The sequence below is a fragment of the Spea bombifrons genome, chromosome 8 (genome assembly GCF_027358695.1).
Source record: "Spea bombifrons isolate aSpeBom1 chromosome 8, aSpeBom1.2.pri, whole genome shotgun sequence".
Classification (NCBI taxonomy): Eukaryota; Metazoa; Chordata; class Amphibia; order Anura; family Pelobatidae; genus Spea; species Spea bombifrons.
In genome coordinates, this window is record NC_071094.1 from 1,156,018 (window position 1) to 1,178,947 (window position 22,930).

The 22,930-nt window shown below is 49.6% G+C and overlaps 1 protein-coding gene across 1 annotated transcript; it reads left to right on the plus strand.

The window, feature by feature from the left end:
- Positions 1 to 827: 827 nt before the first annotated feature.
- Positions 828 to 18,138, plus strand: NSMF (NMDA receptor synaptonuclear signaling and neuronal migration factor). Its single transcript, XM_053473815.1, has 15 exons — positions 828 to 1,209; positions 6,725 to 6,786; positions 8,806 to 9,285; positions 9,612 to 9,687; positions 11,076 to 11,144; positions 12,360 to 12,412; positions 12,650 to 12,739; positions 13,107 to 13,231; positions 13,671 to 13,754; positions 14,129 to 14,162; positions 14,627 to 14,697; positions 15,104 to 15,183; positions 16,257 to 16,359; positions 16,645 to 16,720; positions 17,606 to 18,138. The coding sequence occupies exons 1-15, from the start codon at positions 1,139 to 1,141 to the stop codon at positions 17,701 to 17,703; spliced, it is 1,572 nt and encodes a 523-aa protein (XP_053329790.1). The 5' UTR covers positions 828 to 1,138; the 3' UTR covers positions 17,704 to 18,138.
- Positions 18,139 to 22,930: the final 4,792 nt, after the last annotated feature.

Genomic DNA, 22,930 nt, shown 5'->3' on the forward strand with positions numbered 1-22,930 from the left:
CTCTGTACTGCGCTACAGACTATGGTGGCAACAGCACAGAATTCTCTTACAAGAAATACCGTTTTACAGAAATAAATGAATTCACAAAAATTAGGGAGAAATTCCCAAAATGGGTGCTTAATAACCCTTTGTGTGCCGGTGTGGTTTGCACGCAGCCGCCGGGGGGTCTTTTATTATTGAATCTGATTGGTTTAATTAAAATAAAACCAAAATAAAAACATTTCTGAAAAAAAACAATAAAAACCATAAATATTTTCTTTTCCGCCTCTAAAGAGAAACATTTTGTGACTTAAAGGGGTAACTCTCCCCCCTTCTCTCCAGGTTACCCCAATCCTGGTTCCTTTCCCTCCTCTCCCCGGATTACTTCCCCCTCTCCATCTTTCCAGGTCACTCTCCTCCCCAGCAGGTTGCTTTCTCTCCTCTCTCCAGGTTGCGCTCTCCCCCATCTTTTCAGGTCACTCTCCTCCTCTGCAGGTTTCTGTCCCTCCTCCATCCAGAGAACGCTCTCCCCCCTCTCCATGCCTCCTTTGATGTCAGTGCCTGGGTAGGAGGGTTCCAGGCACATCCTTTGCCCATACATGGGCGCAGCTTCCCGAGGCTGTATCTGTGTGCGGTGTCAGTGTAGCGGTGTGTTAGTATGTATCAGTGTGCGGTGGCAGTGTGCGGTGTCGGAGCGTGCCGTGTCGGAGTAGCAGTGTATCGATGTGGGTGTCAGTGTAGCGGTGCGCGGAGTTAGTGCGTATCAGTGTCCGGTGTCGGTGTAGCGGTGTTAGTGTGTATCAGTGTCCGGTGTCGGTGTAGCGGTGTTAGTGTGTATCAGTGTCCGGTGTCGTGTAGGAGTGTGCGTTGTCGGTGTAGCGGTGTTAGTATGTATCAGTGTGCGTATCGGTGTGTGGACGGATCCACCGCATCCTCCTCCATTCTTCTGCATTGAATGAGAGGAGCTGCACACAGGAGCCGGGCAGCCGGACCGGGCAGGACCCAGCACCGGGGCATTTCATGTGCCGTAACCCACCCCAGGGGCAAATCGCACCCCAGGGACCCAGCCTCTGCAAGCCCACTCCCTGCATTGTCATAGTGTCTGCTCCCGGCGAGGCTGATCGGATGTGTCCCCAAATCCTCGTCTTCTCCAAGGACCATGGGCACGGCTGTCTCCAAGAGGAAGGCACTGAGGAATGACACCATCTCCAACGTAGCAGCCAAAGTGAGGTGAGTGGCCCCCAGGGCCCCGGTGTTGGGAGTCACACAGGAGCCTCGCCGTGCCGCCGTAGAGGTAACAGCTGTCTGCTGGGAGGGGGAGTTGGCACAGAGCTGCCCCTGCATGATGCCCTCGCTGTGCGTCGCATTTGGAGGTTCCACTCCCTGCGCAGGCAGCGATAGATTGCCAGCTCTTCGAACGAGTGAGATTTGTAACTGAAATGTGGGGGAGGCTGCGTTATTGCGAGCGTTCATAGATTCCGTATTATCCCAATCATTACGCAGGCGTTTGGTGAATTTGCCGGAATGTGCCGGGATCCGCGGGGGGGCAGGGGGGGGGCGGATATTGGTTTGGCGGACACCGAGATCAGGGAGAAGTTTCCGAGGCTTTTGTGGATCTCGAATCCAAGCCTTGTCTTTGCACTTGGGTTACGAGCAGGGAAGATGCCCCCAGCTGCCCCCCTAGGACTATTTTGCCCATGCATGTTTAATCCCCTCACTGTATTACCCTCTACCACTTCTGCTGGGAGGCTGTTCCACTCATCCACCACTCTCTCAGTAGCAGTGAATGTTCTGGCGGCTGCATTGTATCTGTGCGGCCCCCGAAGCGCTGGAGCAGGCAGAGATAATTGTAATTATTACGTCTTAATTACAAAGAGGCAAACATGAAACATCACGCAGGGGAACAGAAGCCGAAGCCAATAAACAGCCAGGAAACAGACACGGGACAGGGAGCGTTAGGGAGAGCGAGACGGGGAGCGATAGGGAGAATGCGATGGGGAGCGGGATAGGCAGAGTGTGAGGGGGAGCGGGATGGGGAGAGTGTGAGGGGGAGCGGGATGGGGAGAGTGTGAGGGGGAGCGGGATGGGGAGAGTGTGAGGGGGAGCGGGATGGGGAGAGTGTGAGGGGGAGCGGGATAGGCAGAGTGTGAGGGGAAGCGGGATGGGGAGAGTGTGAGGGGGAGCGGGATGGGCAGAGTGTGAGGGGGAGCGGGATGGGCAGAGTGTGAGGGGGAGCGAGACACATATAGAATCCGGGTTCTCAGCTTCCCCAAGGTCACGTATAGAAGGTATGGAGGAGGCGGAGCGTTCGTTTTTTGTTAATAATCACAGATTTAGGAGGAAAGAGTTCACGGGGTGCGTTTGTGAGATAAATGAGCGAATCGTTAGTCGGCGGCCGGGGGCCACGCGTGGCGTCTGCTGGCAGTTTTGCCACTTCCTGCGAGCCTCAGACTGACTTTCTGTCCCAGCCCATGCGCCACCAGGTGAGATCCCCGCAGCCCGCTCCCTCGCCCGCTCCCCCCGCTGCTGACATTTTAATACTCGATTAATTAACCTCCCACTGCCTGAATATGAATTTCACGGATCGGTTACGGATCCTGCCGGCAGGTTAACTAAACGGCGCGCCAGGTTATGCAAGGGGCAGCGCCGCTCCGATTTATAGCGGGAATTAAATAATTGTTTGTGCGTTTCTGGTTACATGATCTGCTCGTTACCCCGTTCCCAGAACTATACGGAGAGTGAGGCACTGAAAGAGTTAAAAGGGCCAAACGCAACACGCACCGAAAACGCCGCCAAGGTCACCGACAGACGGACAGAGAGAGAGAGACGGACAGACAGAGAGAGAGAGAGAGAGACGGACGGACAGAGAGAGAGAGAGACGGACAGAGAGAGAGAGACGGACGGACGGACGGACAGAGAGAGACGGACAGACAGAGAGAGAGAGAGACCGACGGACGGACAGAGAGAGAGAGAGACGGACGGACAGAGAGAGAGAGAGAGACGGACGGACGGACGGACAGAGAGAGAGACGGACAGACAGAGAGAGAGAGAGAGAGAGACGGACAGACAGAGAGACGGACAGACAGAGAGACGGACAGACAGACAGAGACGGACGGACGGAATTATAACGGATTTTATTCCCAACGCAGCCAACAGACAGAAAATTGCTTCCCCCCCCCTACATTTTTGCTTTTAAAAGTTTGACGGATCACCCGCTGGAATCACTTCATATTCTGAGACAGACGGACAGAGAGACGGACAGAGAGAGACAGAGAGACAAATCATTTAGTTTGTGAGCAGATGGAAAATAATTTGGGGTATTCATTGGGTATTATTTGGGGTATTTGAGGCATTAGTTGGAGTATTATTTGGGGTATAAGGGGTATTATTTGGGGTATTTGAGGCATTAGTTGGGGTAGTATTTGGGGTATTTGGGGTATTAGTTGGGGTATAAGGGGTATTATTTGGGGTATTTGAGGCATTAGTTGGGGTATTTGGGGTATTTGAGGCATTAGTTGGGGTATTATTTGGGGTATTTGAGGCATTAGTTGGGCTATTATTTGGGGTATAAGGGGTATTATCTGGGGTATAAGGGGTATTATTTGGGGTATTATTTGGGGTATAAGGGGTATTATTTGGGGTATTTGAGGCATTAGTTGGGGTATTATTTGGGGTATAAGGGGTATTATTTGGGGTATTTGAGGCATTAGTTGGGGTATTAGTTGGGTTATTATTTGGGGTATAAGGGGTATTATTTGGGGTATTTGAGGCATTAGTTGGGGTATTAGTTGGGGTATTTGAGGCATTATTTGGAGTATTATTTGGGGTATTTGAGGCATTAGTTGGGGTATTATTTGGGGTATTTGAGGCATTAGTTGGGGTATTAGTTGGGGTATTATTTGGGGTATAAGGGGTATTATTTGGGGTATTTGAGGCATTAGTTGGGGTATTAGTTGGGGTATTATTTGGGGTATAAGGGGTATTATTTGGGGTATTTGAGGCATTAGTTGGAGTATTATTTGGGGTATTTGAGGCATTAGTTGGAGTATTATTTGGGGTATTTGAGGCATTAGTTGGGGTATTAGTTGGGGTATTTGAGGCATTAGTTGGGGTATTATTTGGGGTATAAGGGGTATTATTTGGGGTATTTGTGACGTAAGGTTTGTTCTGTGACCTTCATCAGAAAAGGTCAGCGTGTTTCGAGAGACAATAAGAAGGGCATCGTATATTTATATATATTTATAGATCTCACTCTAGATTGTCAGCTCTTGCGAGCCAAGCCCTCTTACCCTTGGCATGAAGGGGTTAAGCAATATACCCAGACATTATTCTTCGCGGCATCCGTTAGGGGGACCCTTTAAACACAGATTAACCCTCGCTGCACCGTGTCCTGCCCGCTCACCGCAAGCTCCTCCGATACGCGCGGAAGTCATTAACTCTTTACACGCCTGGCTGAGGCTGATGGGCATTATATTCGTGCCCCGCAACCCGCAGTATTCTACGCATCCACCGAATTAACCCCACGTTAGCCAGTCGCTGGAACGCAAGGTTATAATATAATCGAAGGCCTCCCGGGACGCTCTAAAGAACACGTTCCGTGTACGCGCGTCTCGTGCTTTTCACGCTTTGCCGCGAGGGCCGGGGGGTCTCACTGAGTGCCGCCGCTCCGTGACACCATCTCCAGTGTGAAGAGACACCCAGCCGCGTAGGTTCCTCGTGTTGCGGCGAGCAAAACGGGCGAGCGAGAGCTCTTTACCGAGGATAATAGTAGTTAATACCGCGCTACGGAATCTGCTGGCGCTATATCAATAAATGTCATTTTTTTTTTCGCCCCACAGCCTGTAATTAACCTCTTTCCCCCCCAGAATAGTAAGAGAGATTTTGGGAGGCTGAGGTTTTGCCCCTCTCCGCCCCGTGCGGGGGGTTATAGGAGTACCGAGTGCCACCCGGGCCGGGTTAGGCTGACAACACATGGTTAACCCTTTGAAGGAGTAGCGCAGTCTGAGAAAGAAATGAGACGCAGCGAAGACCCCAAACGCCTTAACCCATACCCCCCCATATCGGTATCTTCTAGAAATTGATGCGTTGGTTTTAGTTATTATTTGTTGACGGAAAATCACGTTTTTCACATTTTTTTTTAAAGCACACCGGGTGAGAGCCCCCCCCCCCACGGTTTAATTAAACTCACTTTGCGGAAATCCCATGAAAGTCGGCATTAAATAAATAATTAATTACCGTTTGATTATTGCTATAAAGCAGCACCAAAGATCAATAAATGCCCAGAGTTAACCCTTTCAAGTGTTGGGTCCAAAGCATAAGATTTAAAGGGTTAAAGTGACCCCAAGACTCTCAGTACTCTCAGCAGCTAGCACTGGATAGTGGGGATTGTAGCCCAACAAGGGGGGAAATGCCCACCCTGGGCTGGAGAAGCCCTTTAATGCCTCCGGTATAAGACATCTGCCCTCCCTCTGGGGCAATACTGACCCTTCCGATTGGGGCATCGCTCACTAAGCCCAGAGTTGAGGTCTCACTAAACATTTTATCTCGACGATTAAAGTCTAAGCCCCCCAAAGCTTTCCCTTCTGGAAGACGCCGGCTCCGGGTAACACGGGGTGTCCCGCAAAATGCCCCAAAATGTCAAAAAAAATAAGAAAAAATCTTTTTTTTTTTAAATATATTTTTTAATTTTATGGTTGGCTGTGTGTCCCTGCAAAGGGTTAAAGTAGTATGTGGGGGGGTGAGAGCGCCATCTAGAGCCCCAGATCTGTATTTCCCGGGAGATGGATCCCAATAATTAACCCTATTGTGTCCAGTCTCTACATATCCCCCCGGGGGCCGAGTTTAGGATTTCGCGAAGCCCACTTGGCCCCCGCCGGCAAAAACCGTCTGCCTTTACAGAAACAAAACATCCCCTCCCGTCGCGTTACTTTTCCAATATCATTTTTGGGGTATTTTCCATAGATTTTAGCTCCAAAAAAGTCGGCGTGTTCTGTCCTGTAATCTGCCCCGTGGATTTATAGAGCGCCAACAGATTCTGTAGTGATGTACGGCGGGAAGTATAGAAACGCGTCGGATCTGACGGGGGCCCCCGGGTTCGGATCTGTGGCCCCCGGTGGTTCTGTGCTTAGTAAAAAAAACCTGTTTCTTGAGCGGAACCTAATCCCCCCGGGGGGCCGCGTGACAGACCGCGGGGGCATCTCGAGGGAGGCAGGGGCCGTGGGCGGACGCCGTTCTGGAAGGATTTTTATAGATCTTTCCGTGGGCTTTGAATGTGATAATTGGGGGGAGGGCAGGGAGGAAAAAAGGGACAAGAGAGACATGTCAGGGGGGGTCAAAGGGGGCTATTGAAGGGATTTGGTTCGGGATAATGGGAGTTAATAAACCGCACCCCGCAGACCCAGAAACGCATTTCCACCGAATTCAGCCGTTTCTACGACATTAAAATAAGAATTTTCGCTCTCCGTCTCCGGCCTCCCAATCACCCCCCCCCGTGACTGTTCGGCCCCTGACCGCGTGGCCCCTCCGGTTCTCCGCCTCGCACTTTGGGAATAGAGCCCGGCGCTCATCGCCTTAACGAGCTTCGGCCGCCTCTTCTGAATGCGGTGCCGTTTTCTGTCGGGGGGGGGCAGCACGTGGGGTAATTGGGCAGGTTGTCGGGGGCTGGTGTTTGTGCCGTGTGACCAATCCCCCCCGTCCCTAACATGTCTTTTTTTTGTTTTTTTTCCCCTTTTTTGCGGATGTTCAGAGCCGCCAAAGCCTTCGGAGATTACCTGTCCCAGACCCATCCCGACAGCCAGAACGGCTCCGGTGAGTTCCCCCCGCGGCAGCAGAAACGACCGACAACCTAGAAAAACACCGGAACCCGCCGGCAGATCGGCCCCCGGCGGCCCCCGTCTACTCGCCCGTTTCTCCTGCTGTAACGACTCAAACCTTAATCAGTCGCTGGTCTCGTCTTAGATTCAGGAGCCGTATGTCTATCCCATGCATGTTTAATACCCTCACTGTATTACCACCTCTACCACCTCTGCTGGGAGGCTGTTTCATTTATCTATCCATATGCCTATCCCATGCATGCTTCATATATCAGAGGATCCTGGCAGTAAGGGCAGTAAAGCCGTAGAATCCGCTGCCTGATTAAATTATCTCGACGCCTCCAGAAAAAGATACTTTTTCAAAGAAAAGCGAATCTGGAACATTTGATAAAGAAAACGATTCGCAAAAACCAAGCGATTGTATAAAAGACAGTTTCTGGGCAGAGGATCATAGGAGTTGTAGTCCCACCAGTTAAACGCTCCGTTTTATAGGCTGTGCATTGAGAGACAGACTTTAAAAAAAAAATCCAGTTAATTAGCAGCGAAGGTTAAAAGGGCAGATCTTTACCCCAAAACGAGCTTCGCAGCCAGAAAATAAGGGAGCAGATGCTGGTTTTTATACCGCGAGGTAACGTCTGGGCGAGATTAATTCTATCAATCTGCTGCCTCATTACCCGGGAGCCCAGCGGCACCTCCTCGCCCAAAACTAATGAAACAAAAAGTCACTTCCCCCAAAAACAACCGCAGCGCCGGCGCCCCCCGCAGGCTCCCTATCACCCAATAAAACGGGTTTCACATCTTTAGCGCACGTTTACAGTCTCGACGCCCAGCCTCCGCTCTGCAGGAGCCGTGACGTCTGTGGAAACACGCGTGAAGCCGCATAACGAGGCAGAGGTCACGCGTGTGGCGAGGGAAGGTGCTTTGGCACATGGCAAACCCTAGAAATGTAAGGTTTGGCTCAACTTGGGCGGAATTCAGGTTTTCAGAAGAATCCAGTAGCTTGATAGTGAGAGGCTGGGATGGAATAAAAGGAAGTTCTACTTTACTGAGAGAGTGGTAGATAAATGGGACAGCCTCCCAGCAGAGGTGGTAGAGGGTAATACAGTGAGGGGATTAAACATGCATGGGATAGACATACGGCTCCTGAATCTAAGACGAGACCAACGGCTGATTAAGGTTTGAGTCTTTACAGCAGGAGAATTAAATATCTGGATTTCTAATTGTGGGTTCCTTAGAACTCCGTGTAAAGATCTGACGGCTGGGAGTGATGGGCTCGGAAACTGAATGCGGTTCATTTACTGCTCCTTTAAACCCCGTATTACACCCGCGTGGGGTCTCCGGGCTTAAATAAAACGAACGGTAACTAAAGCAGTCATTTCCTCCCACTCATGGCCGGCGGATCGCTGAGCTAATAGCCCGGGGTGATTGCCGGCGGCTGAATGATTGACAGGTGGGCTTTAATCAGCCGTGACGTTGGCTTTAAATACCGCCGCGGAGGCCGCGTCTCAATCAATTCAATCGGATTTTCCCCGACCCGGAAATCCAAGAGAACAAAAATATAAAGAAAACCTTAAATTCCAAGAAACGGAGAGAGAAATAATACATTTATATCAAATAATCAAATTATATCTCCGCCAGAAATCCTCCCATCCCGAGGCGCGCTGCAGCAGAAAACGGAAGATATCCGCTACGGATGATAGGACTTGTAGTCCTCAGAAGACCCGGGATATATGGAAGGAGAGCAGAAAAGACTCCGTGGCGCAGCACCGACTATCAGCGGAAAATCTCTTCTTCCATATCCCCCCCGGGTTTATGTGACTACAAGTCCTATCATCCAATAGCATCGTGGAGATCTTCCGTTATTGTTACAATACGCGGAGACAGCCCGCTAGAGCCGGCACTTCTGATGGCGGCGGGCGGGAGTTTGGGGTAAAGAGACGCATATATTGTTCTGTAGATGAATATTTTTTCCTTTATTTTCTATCATTTTGGGTAAATTAACGCTCGTCCTCAGATCACCTCCTGGTCCAAGAGGACTCCCCCGAAATGCCCCAAAGCTCGCAGAATAAGCGGCGGCTCTCCACCGCGTCGGACAGCAAGCTGGAGCGGAGTTTCTCGGAGGAGCGGCGGGAGAAGCTGCCCAGCGAGGGCTCGAAGCCCCGCGTCTACACCATCTCCGGGGATGGACCCCTGCTCTCCGACCGGCACAGCGACAGCCTGGAGCTGGTGGTAATGAAGTCCGGGCACGAGGACAAGCATCGTTACCAGCACCGGCCCCACCACCCGCCCCTGCAGAGCTCCGGCAGCGCCCACAACATCACCCGGCCCTCCAAGAGCTGGTCGGGCAGCCGGCAGAACTCCAGGGAGCGCCCAAACGGCCCCCGGCTCAACGTGCCCACCCAGCACTCCTTCGATCTCGAGCAACACCAGGCCAGCGAGTCCGGGTGGCGCAGGAAGAAGCTGGAGCGCATGTACAGCATCGACAGGGTGTCCGGTGAGTGTCCGCGCCGGCCCTCCAGGGGTTACCCGGAGCGCGATCGGGCCGAGGCGACCACAATCCCTATCAGCCATCCTTTAGTGGCTACATTAGTGAGTGGCCATCTCTTTCTAACGAGCCCCCCAGCTTGAGATGGCGCAGGCGCGGAAATAAACCCTGCGGCCGTATTTAATATTTAACAAATTTAAAGCGACGACGACCGAAAAATATACAAAAAGAGGAAAATTCCCCAAAATAGGCAAAGTTTTATTTCTTGTTAATGCTGCTTCCGGGGTTCCGGAGCTGTTTCTGTTAATCCCTCTTAATCTCGTTCTCCTGCGCAGACGACGTCCCGATCCGGACTTGGTTCCCGAAGGAAAATCTTTTCACCTTCCAGACAGCCACGACTACTATGCAAGCGTGAGTCACAAATACCCCCCCCGGCGCGTTTCCCTAACTACCCACAAACCCCGGCGGCAACCAGAACATACAGCCCAGTACACGGAGGAGCAATGGGGTTATTTTAACCCACGATTATTCCACCCCCAACCTGCCAGCAGATCGGCCCCATTCGGCCCTGAATCAGTCGTTGGTCTCGTTTTAGATTCAGGAGCCGCATGTCTATCCCACGCATGTCTAATGCCCTCACTGTATTAGCCTCTACCACCTCTGCTGGGAGGCTGTTCCACTTATCTACCTCCTCTCAGTAAAGTAAAACCCCCATACATTACATGACGCAGTCCGCTCTGAGCGCTCGCTGTTTTCCGAGCCGTTGACTGTCTCGCCCCGAGGCCATCATCCGGCAGAGTGGGCTTTCTGAGACGCACCTGCGCTAATCCCGCCGAGCCGACGCGGGGATCTCATCCAGGGAGGCATCAACTTTGACAGAATTGGGGCATTCGCTTCAACCAAGAACAGGGGGGGCTCAGAGCCAACGATAGAAGCCGTTAAATGAAGCTCCTGAGGGCAAGCAGCTTTTAATGCACCTTTCAGCTGCTTGACTTCAGGTGTTGCTGCATACATTCAGAACGTCTGCACCGTGTCCCCCCCAAAAAGAGCCGTCACGTAACCGGCAGAGCGTAGGACCCGTGACCCGCCGGCAGTGGCTGCCGGGACCCCCAGATACATAAAGTAAAGTAAATAAAGCGTGTAAACGTGGCTGATGACCCCGCTTTCCTTCTCTCCTCCGCCTCGCGCCTCGCAGGATCTCGTAAGTATCTTTTTTTGCATCATTCTTTGTGCCGAGTTTTTTCACCCCGTGCCGTGGCATTAGAGTGCATGCGCCCCCCGTCTGTGCCGCAGCCTGTACCGGGAGGTCGTTCCCCGCCGTCCTGGCCCCCCTAGCCCTGGATCTGCAGTGATGGTTACACCTGTGCTCATGCACAGAGACCCCTAAACACTGAGGAGCTCTCAGTAGGACAGCCCGACAAGGAGACTATTGTGGCTCTTAGCCGCCGGTGGGTTGTCACATGTCTCGGCCATTTTATGCTTTTTTTCACCCTATAAAGCGAGTGTATGCTCTGCGGCACATGACGGGGGGGGTTGTGTTGTGCTTCACTGTATTACCCCTCTGTAAAGTTGCCCCTTTGCTTGTTTCCCGCACTCCGGGGTCTGTAGGAGGGGTGAGCGTTGCCCCCTCCGGCTTTGGTCTGGTTGCGGTACCGGTTCCGTGTCTCGTCTCTGTGCGGTCGGAGGGCCGGGTCACCCGTCTCCTGTGCGTCACCGTGGTGTCTCTCATGCCCCCCCCCCGCTGTGAAGTGCTTTTTGCCCCGCGCAGGGGTATTAATGACATAAACACGGTTTCTCAGGGCTTTCCGTGGCTACGCCGAGAGGAAGAGGCGGAAGAGGGAGAACGACTCGGCCGCCGTCATCCAGAGGTAGGGACGTCTTCTGCAACCATGGCTGTCGTTCCTCAAACTGTCTAACGATGTGACGAGCATGCGACATGAGGGCTTCCCGTGGGCCCCCCTCGCGCAGGTTCCTCGCACAGGTCCTCCACCAGGTCCTCCGCGCAGGTTCATGCAGGCAGGTAGCTCAGGTAGGGCTTGATGGAGAAGACCTTTGGCCGTTGACGCGCATCAGAGCGTTCAGTCTAACATCCCATGCTTTGGGCTCAAGAGCTTGCAATCCGTCACCCAGCAAAGGTTTGTTCATGGCGTCGTGTAGACATCCCCGACCGTAGCAAACACCAACCAGGCCACCAGGACAGGCGCTTGGAGCGTGAAGACACCATTTAGATTAAAGCGCGGCAAATTGGGGCTGAAAAACCCAAATTTCACCTTAAAAAACCCCAAAAGGTAGTAACTGGAAACATTGCTTCTCCGCACATCCAAGCGCTGAATGGGTTCGCGGCCCCCGCTGCGCTCTCTCCCTCCTTCGCCGTTATTAATGCCGCCCACGCCAGAAATACTCGATTTCCCGTCCGTGACGACAGCTCCAGATTAAGCGGATTCTCCCCCGGTTATTGTCCGGATTCGCCGTCGCGGAAGCGATTCTCGTGTTCCAGGAGAGCGAAGCGACTCCCACGGAGCTCGACGACATGTCTGCCACACGTCACCCGTCAGGAGCACGTCTCACCCCCCCCCAACACGGACGCGGCTCCTGCCCCGGAACCCGATGGCACCTTACCAACCAACTCGCCCGGGGAGCTTCGCCCGACGTGCTGCCAGTTAATGGAGCGTCACCCAAAAGAGCGCAAAACCCCCAAGGTGCCGGGAGTTCAGGAACCCAGAACCTGCCGGCAGATCGGCCCCCGTCGGCCCGTCTCTCAAACCTTAATCAGTCGTTGGTCTCGTCTTAGATTCAGGAGCCGTATGTCTATCCTGCGCATGTTTAATCCCCTCATGAGTAGAACATAACCGATAGTAACGGCCACAGAGTGTGTCCAGCGATCATGTGACACAAACCAGCCAATCCGGCCTGGGCAGAGACTTTAGGCGGTCCGAGCATGAGTAAAACGCGTGGGGCTGCCATGAAGCATGAAGGGGGTGTGGCTAGCATGAAACCACACCCACAGCAGACACTTTGTTCCGATTATAAACGCTCTATTTAACCCTTTCTTCGTTTTCATTTTCCCTTCTCCTTGCCGTCAGGAATTTTCGCAAACATTTACGGATGGTCGGGAGCCGCAGGATGAAGGCCCAAAGTAAGACAATAATAAAAGAAAAATGGCTGAATTTTTGGGGTCCCTCGGAGATCACCATATATTTGGGGGGTTTCTGAGCCTCAGGACTGCTCGCTCTCTGGGTAACGGATGCCGGGAGGGTTTGCTTTCAGTTCATCTTTAGGGGAAAAGATGTATTAAATCTATAGGAAAGAGCGTCAGCTCTTCAGGCTAGAGGCCTGTGATTTAATCGTCTTCTCCTTGTTTTTGCTGCTCCAGCATTTGCCGACCGCAGAGAGAGGAGCTTCAGCCGGTCCTGGAGCGACCCCACACCCGTGAAGGCAGACTCCATCCACGACTCCAGAGAAAGTGAGTACGAGTGCATGGCGGGTATAAAAAAAATGCTTTCCAAACTTAACTTTTATCACATACCATCTGAAGAAGAGACCTCCGAGGTCCCAAAACCTCATCCAATGATTCCCTTTTCTCGCGGGATTACACAGTCATACCCATTTTATCACACAAAGCCCTGGATTTATTAAGAATGTCGCCCCCTGCAGTATGAGGGGCAAAATGGTCCTTCCTGCAGACAAAAGCACCTCTCTGGGGTCAATTTCAGTGCCGGTTCCCTCGGGGGAGAATCACCCTGAGTGCCACTCGTCAGTATGAAGGGGGGTATCTGTCTGTCCATCTGTCTGACCCTGCAAGCTCCTAACTGTTGGTCCGTCCGGATTAGGCCACGATCTGCAGGACTCCTGCTCCGCTCTCGACGAGGAATGCAAGGATCTGAACTGGGAGGCAGAGCGAGAGATGGAGGTTCTGTCCTGCGACGGGGAGGACTTCATCCCACCCAAAATTATGGTGAGAAATGATTACCTGAAGGGCAGGTAAAGCCAAGTGGCTCTATCGTCCCCCTTGCCCCCCTCATAGCTCACGTACTCACCAGCACACAGATGTTTACACAAACACACTATTACACACTTTACACATTCATGCTCTCACACACATTCATGCTCACACACACACACATATTCATGCTCACACACACACACACACACACATTAATATTTATGCTAATACACACACATTTATAAATACACTCTAAGATAATCATGTTTACATAGGGCTGGTCAAGCAATTGCCCCCCTGCCCGTGGGGTAGAATTACAGGGCTCCCCCATTCCGACAGTTAAAGATCGCTGTCAGTAATCAGAGTCAGATCATATTATCGGTGCCGACGTCACAGACCGAGATGTCCCAATAACTGGTGTTTATTCACAATTTTCTCTTTTCCTCCGCAGCTAATTTCATCCAAAGTCCCCAAAGCTGAATATATTCCAACCATCATACGCAGGGACGACCCGTCCATCATTCCCATCCTATACGTAAGTGGCTCCGGCGCATGCGCGCCCAGACATTCAGTCTTTATAACGGAACTTGCATGTCTTATAATGTATTATTATATATAAACAGAAGAGAACTGCATTCACTCACTTCCCCCACCTTATGACATCACGTGACATCACCCCCCCTATAAATATATTTCTATCTCTCCTAGAGAGAGCTGCGGATCCACAAATAAAAACCTCATTAATATTGGCTGCAGACATCTTCATATTACTAGAAATCCTAATTTATCATTTTCTTCACTAAAACAAACACATTAACCGTACGCGGATACAATCGTTTCCATGGAGACCAATTAACCTACATCTTATTTCGATTGCTGTTCACCAACATTTACTCTTTTCTGTTTTAGGATCACGAACACGCGACATTTGATGATATTCTAGGTAGGTCCCTCGAAATCCACTCTGCGAATCCTAGTTAAAGAAAGTTATATATTTGTCAGCGGAGACGCAACGTTTTTTTATTCCAGATCTTTAAAATCCGCCATTCTACGCAGACGAATTTTCTCTCGCATGTTAAGCCAATAAACCTGCGGATCCATCATTTCATTATTCCCGCTACAAGTTTAATTAAATCACATTAAAACTAAACAGAGGCTTTTAAGACGCCTTTCCCGTTTCTATGGCAACAGCCTACCACAGCATGATTTTACGTCATGTGATATTTAGGCATTCCCAGCAAAATTAGGAATGATAAAAACGTTTACGCGATGAAAGAATTGTTTCGGGAAGGGTCGGGGGGGTCGGCAGGAGCGGGAATGCGGCTCTTAAGGGATCATTTAATAAATTCCGCAGAGCGGGTGGGACAGCAGCTTTAAAACGTTTCCTGACGCGTTCTCTATTCACAGAGGAGATCGAAAAGAAACTCAATATATATCGGAAAGGCTGCAAGATCTGGGAGATGCTCATTTTTTGCCAGGTGGGTAAATACCCCAAACACTGGGGGGGGGGGCTTTGGGGGAATAGGGGGCCGGTAACCGGGAGAAAAAAAGAAAAGTAAAAAAAATGCTTATATTTATCAAGAAAAATAAATATTGTATGCTCTATAAGTAAATTTGGGCGATTTGCCATGAGGCGCTATGTAAAGGCAAGCCGGTAGCCCCTCTCCCGAGTCCTGCACTTGTTAATAATGAAGTTACAGCATCAGCCAATCAGGAAGGGGGGCAGATACATTTTCTAATACCATGTAATTAACCCCCCAAGTGCTTCTGCCCCCCAAATCGCAGACATTTCCCGCTGGCAGATTACATTTTCTATCGGTTTTTTTTTTTAATAAAACATCCCACTTCTGCACCGGTTTTCTGAGGCTTGTTGTCTTCCTGCAGGGGGGGCCGGGGTATTTATACCTGCTGAAAAACAAAGTCGCTACGTTCGCCAAAGTGGAGAAAGAAGAGGATCTTATAATGTAAGTCAGTGTGATGTCATTTCTCACCATAAAAAGGGGTTTTATAACTCAATATTAATGACAAAAACATTAACAATGTGCTTGCGGGACCTGTGATGGCGCCATATATACTACTAATAATAAATAATATATAATAATAATAATAATAATATAACAATAATAATAATATATAACAATAATAATAATAATAATAAATAACAATAATAATAAATAATAAATATATAACAATAATAATAATATACAATAATAATGATAAATAATAAATATATAATTATAATATTTTATACATTATAATTTATATTCACAAAACTTTATTGTTAACCAAAAATTTCTGAATTACTGTTTTTCTATATATATTTTTTAATCGCGCCCCATATATTGATTCGATATGATAATAAAACCTCTTTTTTGAGGAAATATTATATAAAAAAATAGATATTTTTTATATACGCAGGTTAAAACGATGTCATAGAATGCGAAGGTCTTTTATTTGGGTTAATTTCAAATAAAATAAATAATAAAGTGAAACCCCAGCACGCAATTAAAAAAAAAAAGGTTTATGTCAGAAATTTTGGGTTGAAATTACAGTATTCGGTTCTCGCCTTAGCTAGTGAATTTCACCGTGTGTTTTTTTAAATTACCCCCCCATTATCAAATTGAAATTAGTATAATAAGGGCCATTTATTTCTGTATTAGCCTCTAACGCATCAGCTGGGAAGCTGTTCCACTTATCTACCACCCTGACAGTAAAGTAACTTTGCAGATTAGGTCTGCCTCGCGGGGGGTTCTGCCATCCCGCGGAATGTATCACTTTTAGAACTAAATCATATGTAAACATGTAAAATTTAGCTTTATTCAGCATTTTGCTGGGAAGGCTTAAATGTCATGTGACGCACAAAAAGGCACCGACAGTCTGTTGCCATAGAAACAGAAAAAACCCTTTCTTAAATGTTTCTGTCGTCTTTTGCGCAGAGGGAAGAGACGGCGACGGATCTGCTGTATTTGCTTTGCGTAATAAAGAGCGCGTCATTAACTATTTACAGGCTGGTTAATAATAAATGCTACTTTTCCAGGTTCTGGAGAAAGCTGAGCCGCTTAATGAGCAAAATGAACCCGGATCCCAACGCGATTCACATCATGGGGTGTTACGTGCTCGGAAACCCCAACGGGGAGAAGGTGAGCTGGGGGGGTAGATATTAATTATAGAATAATACGAATTATCGGAGTTATTATCTAAACGCGAAGCTGCAGGGTTTGCAGGATGAATTATTTGTTATTCGGTGGTCGGTAACGGCGTCGTCGGCACGGCTAGGGAATTAACCGCTAAACAGTTACTGCAATGGCCTGACGGTGAGATCGCTTTATAGACGGTAACGGGCCACTTATTTTATAATGGTGCGGAATAAGCAGGGACGGGCCCCGTGCTGCCGTTATTAACCCATTCATGGCCGTCTGTTGTAGCTTTTCCAGAACCTGAAGAACCTTATGAGTCCTCACCGGATCGAGTTCAAATCCCCTCTGGAACTTTCCGCACAAGGTAAGATTGGGCAGAAATACCCCCCGCAGGGGTGGGAAGAGGGGCTTTTTCACCATTTAAGTAAAATTCATATCCTGTTAAAAAAAAGCCCTGGGGTTCTATCAATAGTTACTCATCTAACAGCGATGAGCTGCCCCAGATGTGACGGACTAATGAGCCCCCCCGGGGCAAATGCCATTTTATGGAGGGCAGAGAGCGCAGCTGGTGACAGGGAATTCACTTTCCACCCATAATTAAAAACCTTGCTGCGTCTCCCAGGAGCGATCAGCATCTCCCCCCCATCCAGCGCCAAGATGTCCGTTACAATCCCCCTCAAGGTCACACGGAAGACGTCTCTGCAAAGAATCTGACATCTAACGGGGTTACGGGGATCATTATTACCCCAGCTGGGGGGCTGGCTCACCAACGTGTTCTCCAGACTTTGGGGGGATCAGTACAATCTGTTACCGGGGGGATTCCCAACAGTAACGTCGGCTTAGGAAAAAAAACAAAAAATCATGTGATATTTTGGGTGACTTTCCCGGCTCAAACACCGCACTGAGCTGATGCTTTATGGCGATGCTAATGAAGTCCGTCCTCCATAGACTTTAATGAGTCAGAGAGTCCGGCTGGGTGATTAAGACTGAGCCATTCTATTGTTCCCCACAGGCAGTATGATAAGGAGTCGCGGTGTTTAGTAGATCGGGGGTCAGATAACAGAGCGGGAATCATACAAACGGCTGATATGCAGCTGCCTGAAAACTTTATATTACGGGACAAAAACTACAACTGGGGTAAAAAAGAAAACATAGCGATATTTATAAAAACGTATTTTTAACCCGACACGAGGGATTCGGTTAAACCGTCTGATCCAGAGTTATATTATTGAACGCTTTGTCTTCGTAGGGAAGCAGCTGATAGAGACGTACTTTGATTTCCGCCTCTACCGCCTGTGGAAGGCTCGGCAGCACTCCAAACTGCTGGACTACGACGACATCTTATGAGCCTCTGAAGACCCCCGAAAAGGAGCGGGGAATTTCAATCGCTTTGGGAGCCATTTTCTTGCCGGTTGCCGGTGGGATGAATCCGTCCGCCGGGATCGTCCGGTCTGGAGAAGGCAGCGCCGGATAACGAGAGAGAAGCGGAGGCCGACAGACGCCCCATTCGGGATTTTTTGCCGGGAAGGGCCGCGTTGGTAAACGGCGCGCCTGAGCCGGAAGTCGTAGAGAAGTTGGTCGTGGATGGGAAGTCTCCGGGATGCCGAGATTCACCACTTCAGGGCAAAAAAACAACAAATTTATACGAAATAAACGGACCCGGAAATTCAAGGTCCTTTCGAGACTCGAGCTCAGGTTTTCTTAAGACAATAATTTGAATAATTCTTGCACTGAAGAGCAGGACCAGCCTTTAAACCACTTTGGACTTTTTTTGTAGCAAAATCCAGGTGACCTTTATAGTCCGTTGCCGCGACGGCGCGGCGGGCAGAGCGGCCAATCAGAAGCGCCGTACCTAGATAGTACTATATATTATATATATCCTTAGGGCTTTAGTTACTTGTGGGGTCCGCGTAGCAAATAAGTGCAATTTAACTCGTAACTTAGTATATCCAATTGTTAAAAAAAGACTCCGACGGGGGAGGGGTGTTTGTTTCGACCCCTCTGCCCCGCTTAGGGCGAGCGCGGCGGCGTACGAAATATCACCAGCAAATGCGCGGTTAATCCCGGCCGGCGGCTGCCGCCAAACCTTTCGCCGTCCGCAGATCCGTTGTTGCAATATAGAGATATTTCTGCGGGTCGCGTATTTAATAGGCTTTGGTAGAATGAGATATTTATATATACATTTACACACATATATATATATATATACACACACGTTAACGGGGTGCTGGGGTCTTCACCGCGCCGGAGGTCAGAGGTCGTTCATTTTTTGGCGCCGGTCCCCCCCGTTACTTTCGGCGGGTATCGGACTTTTTTTTTTTTAAGCGTTGTATTAAACGCAAAGACCTAGAACGGTTAGACGGGCTCTAGAACCGGGCCTCGTGTTTCTCGACCCGTTACCGAGGGCGATACGGACCTCGTCTTTTTTGATTGATTTTTGGGTCGAGGACACGGGCCGGAATTTACTCGTAGCGCCCAACTTCGTATTAAGCTTAAATAGTCAATTTTAGTGTAACCAAAAAAAACCCATCATCACCCCCCCATCCCGGACCATGTACATGCGCAGAAATCTGCCCGGGTAGTTAGCGCTCGGAAAGACTGCTTCTCTTTGCATAGAACTCTAGGGCCTTTTCGCCTAACTTGCATAATGTACAGTTAATATTTTGGGGAACACTTTCCAAACACAATAAACAGCCATAATTTATTCCCCCCAAAATGTATAGAATTTTTTTAAAAAATGACTAATATTTGCACACATTTAACAAATTCGCCCATTTTAAAGAAAATTTAATAAATGCATTTATGGTGGCGGATCGTACTTTTTGGCAGGAGATCCGTTTTAGGTTTTTCGGCTGCTTTACCCCCCAGTGCCTTTATAAACATCTCCAGCAGGGGGCGCCGATCCGACCGAGCTCTGCCTGCATCCTATTGGTTCCAAAATACTTTAAATATTATTATTATTACTATTACTATACTAATAATCATAGAACACTGATACATATCTAACGCCATTCATTGAACTGATACCGTAACAGGCGTGTTCGGGGTAATTTCACACGTTCAGGGGGTAATTACCTGAGCTGGCACTATGGGGGGGGAAATCCCCCCCATATATCAGGTTATTACAGCGCAATAATTTGACTAGAGAAACACGCAGGGAGGGGCAATAATGAATCCATGAATTGATTACCAATATATCAATAAATCATCAATCCTCATCGTCTCGCGACCCCAACCCCCGCCGTTTGGAAAGGGCCGGTCGTGGCCACAGACACGACACGTAATCATTTTCTTAAAGTTTCCAGTGATATGGATACGACTCGTTCGCCGTACTCAGGACAATTATTCTATATTTCCATAAAACCCATAAACGCATTCCGTCGCCCGTATCCACGGTAACATATAATAATCGCACGGCTGTTTCTATGTATCCGCGAATCCTAGTATCATATGAGGATGAAATATATGAATGTATCAGAAGCATATTGAACTATTTAGAGGTTAATGTATAGATAATGTACATAGTATTGCTGACGGGGGGTTAATAATAAGGCAAAGACCTTGCGTGTTACCCGAAGGGTTAACGCGTATCGGAATAGGTCAGCCACGGAGATAACGGCCATTTCTATTGGTCGGTGTAAGCGGGAAGGGGTTAACGTATAGGATTTTTAAGCTATATTGTACAGTTATTTGCCGCGTATTTCCAGGAATTAAGGTGGAAAGACTGTTAACCCCTTCACGACCAAGCCCATACATGTCCCGGCTCACAATGCATTGTCATTAATGGGTTTAGGGACTTAAGGGGTTAAAGAGTTGAGAGACCCCCCCTGAGGAAGGTCAGGGGCAGATAGGCGACTCGTGACTTTGTACCGGGGAGTAAATTGCAGTTTTTGGGTACATTTCTCACGGGCGCGGGTGATAATATTTGCACCTCTAGGACATGTAGGATTGTCGGTGTGAATCGAATCGTTACGGGTTCTACCCGACTCACCATCGCTGTAACTTCAGGCATTTAACGGTGTGACTGTTGGAAGGAGACGCCGTGTGTGTTGGGGGGGGCTCCGTGTCCGGACCCCCCCCTCGTGTCGTCTGGCCGCCATCACCTTGTAATCGTCTCTCTTGCATAGAACTCGATCCGCACTTCGTTTCACTGAAGATTCCGCGTTATTCGTCCATTTCTCGCGTCGTACGGACCGGAGGCCTCGGCCCGCGAAGGGTTAATCACGACTCCGGGTTTTATGCCTTTTAAACCTTTTTAAACTCTCCAAAGTGCAAAGAGCCATGTGACGTCACCCTCCAATAAACATCCTTGAATTGTTCTCTCGCGGCGTCCGTCTGCTTGGGGGGTTTCATCGCACTGCAAGGGGACACAAGGGGCATCGTCAACTAAATACAGAGAATTACCCCCCCACACACCAAAAAAACAGACAGAACTCGTAACAAAGACAGTACGGTAACAGAGCTCATAGGTCCCTTCTTCGTATGAAATCCCACCAAGCGAGGGCAGATTATGGCCAGGTTTGGGGGATTAGGTGTGATTCTGCCCCAAGGACAGGGGTCACTGATCGCGCACAGACCCCCCGGGAACCCGCTGTCAGGTGTTTAGGTTCGAGCCGGTTGGGGGGTATCAGATATCACCCCGCGGATTTCCCAAGGAACCCCAATATTGGCCATCATGTATTTGGTATAAATAGGTCAGGATCGGTCATCGTTGCCCCCCAGGAGAGTAAAAGGTACTTGCCAGACCATGTTGTTACCATGACTACAGTCAGGGGCAATCGCAGGTAATACCTTGGGGTAATACGGAGGGATCGGGGTATTTACATGACAGCGTCCTACACATAAAGGGTGATGGACACGGGGGGCCACGGGGCAACAACAACACCAAGCAAGTAAATGGGGGGGTCCTGCCCCTGGGTTGGCAGCAGAACAAGGGAGGTGCAGATACCACGGGCATCAGAAAGAGAAGGTTGGGGTAAATTAACCGACCCTTCATGGCCACTCCGGCGTCAGTGAGAGGTTTAAGGTCTTTATATTCATTACACTGATTCCATTCCACAGTCTTTTTCTGCTGCTATGGCAACAGAGCATGAAGAATTTCAGACTATTCGTGCCATCGGGCTCGGTGCGGAAATTGCCCCCCATCTGCTCCGCTCTCAATCTGGCAGAAGGGGGGCTCGTCGTCTAAAATATGTTAAACATCAGAGGACGCCGGCCGACGAGACGCACGTGAGACCCCGGGGCTGACAGTCTCGCTGCGCTCTAATCACAGGTTTGGTCGGTAAAGTCAGGGCAGATGCGGCGATTTCTATAACGCGGTTACAAAGTATCCCCTACGTCAGACTCCCGCGGCGCCGTAACCCCCGCACAGGTCTCCAGCAAGAACGGGGAGATAATCCCCTCTGCCACCTCTGCTGGGAGGCTGTTCCACTTCAATGCCACTGCCATCTATTTTGGAGATAATACGCATCCAGGAATCTGCCCTCCCCGGGGCATTCATAGAGAGCGTCCCAGATCCCCGCTGGTCGCTGCAGATAGGAGCGCTATCAGACCCAGAGCAAGCAGCGCTGAGCAGATAAACCCCCCTCACCCAACCAACGACCTCACTAACCGCTAGATTTCCACCCGATGATGTCATCAAGCGCTTGACCACAGCAGAACCTCTCAAACTGGAATGTCGGGGTTACAATGGGAAGAAGTTTTACGTTGCTGAGGGGGTGGTAGATAAGTGGAACAGCCTCCCAGCAGAGGTGGCAGAGGATATTACAGTGAGGAGATTTTAAAGAGACTTTAAGGGTCGAGTAAAACAAACATCGACTCTCCCTGCAAAGCAACGAAGTCGCGGAGAATACGGAAGCGCGTGTTTAGCAGATGTGGCCCCCAGACCCGGACTTCAAACGGAAAGAGCTTCTGAAGCCCAGCAACGGGGGTCGTGGGGGCCGCGGACCCCGACTAATAGATCCCCCCTCCCCCCGATACCTCCTGGGAACCAACAGATCCTCGGAGAGGGAAGATCCAAACCGCGGGGTATTTGTGTAACCGAGGGGGGCATTTAGAAGAATAATGGGGGGGTTATTTACCCCGTTTAATGGAGCCGTATGCCTGTCCCATGCATGTTTAATACCCCTCACTGTATTACCCTCTACCACCTCTGCTGGGAGACTGCTCCACTTATCCACCCCTCTCTCAGTAAAGTAAAACGTCTTTGCATTGCATTCCTCCGACCCTCTAGTGTTAGATTCCGGTCTCTTGTTCTTTGCCCGGTTTGCTCCGGTTTTGCCCGCGTTTCCCGGGTGGTCCGGGGGGGGGGGGTCAGTCGCGTGTGAATCATGTTTTAGGGGATTTATGACGGTCGGGATCAGGGGGTAAAACTCCTAATTTCTGGAACCGATTCCTTTTCCATATGAGAGGTAAGAAGGTCACGAAACAAACAGACCTTTGACACCCGGTGACCGACTTCGCAGCAGCAGTAAAGCGAGCGAAGAATTCGGAGGTTTATATGGAACACGCGCTTTGGATTTTTTCTTTGAAAAAGAGCAATTTTCATCAAATTTTACAGGAAACACATGTTTGC

Coding starts and splice junctions, on each gene's coding strand:
- NSMF (XM_053473815.1), top strand. CDS start 1,139: ATGGGCACGGCTGTCTCCAAGAGGAAGGCACTGAGGAATGACACCATC. Junction 6,787..8,805: donor CGACAGCCAGAACGGCTCCG/GTGAGTTCCCCC, acceptor GCTCGTCCTCAG/ATCACCTCCTGGTCCAAGAG. Junction 13,232..13,670: donor TCATCCCACCCAAAATTATG/GTGAGAAATGAT, acceptor TTTCCTCCGCAG/CTAATTTCATCCAAAGTCCC.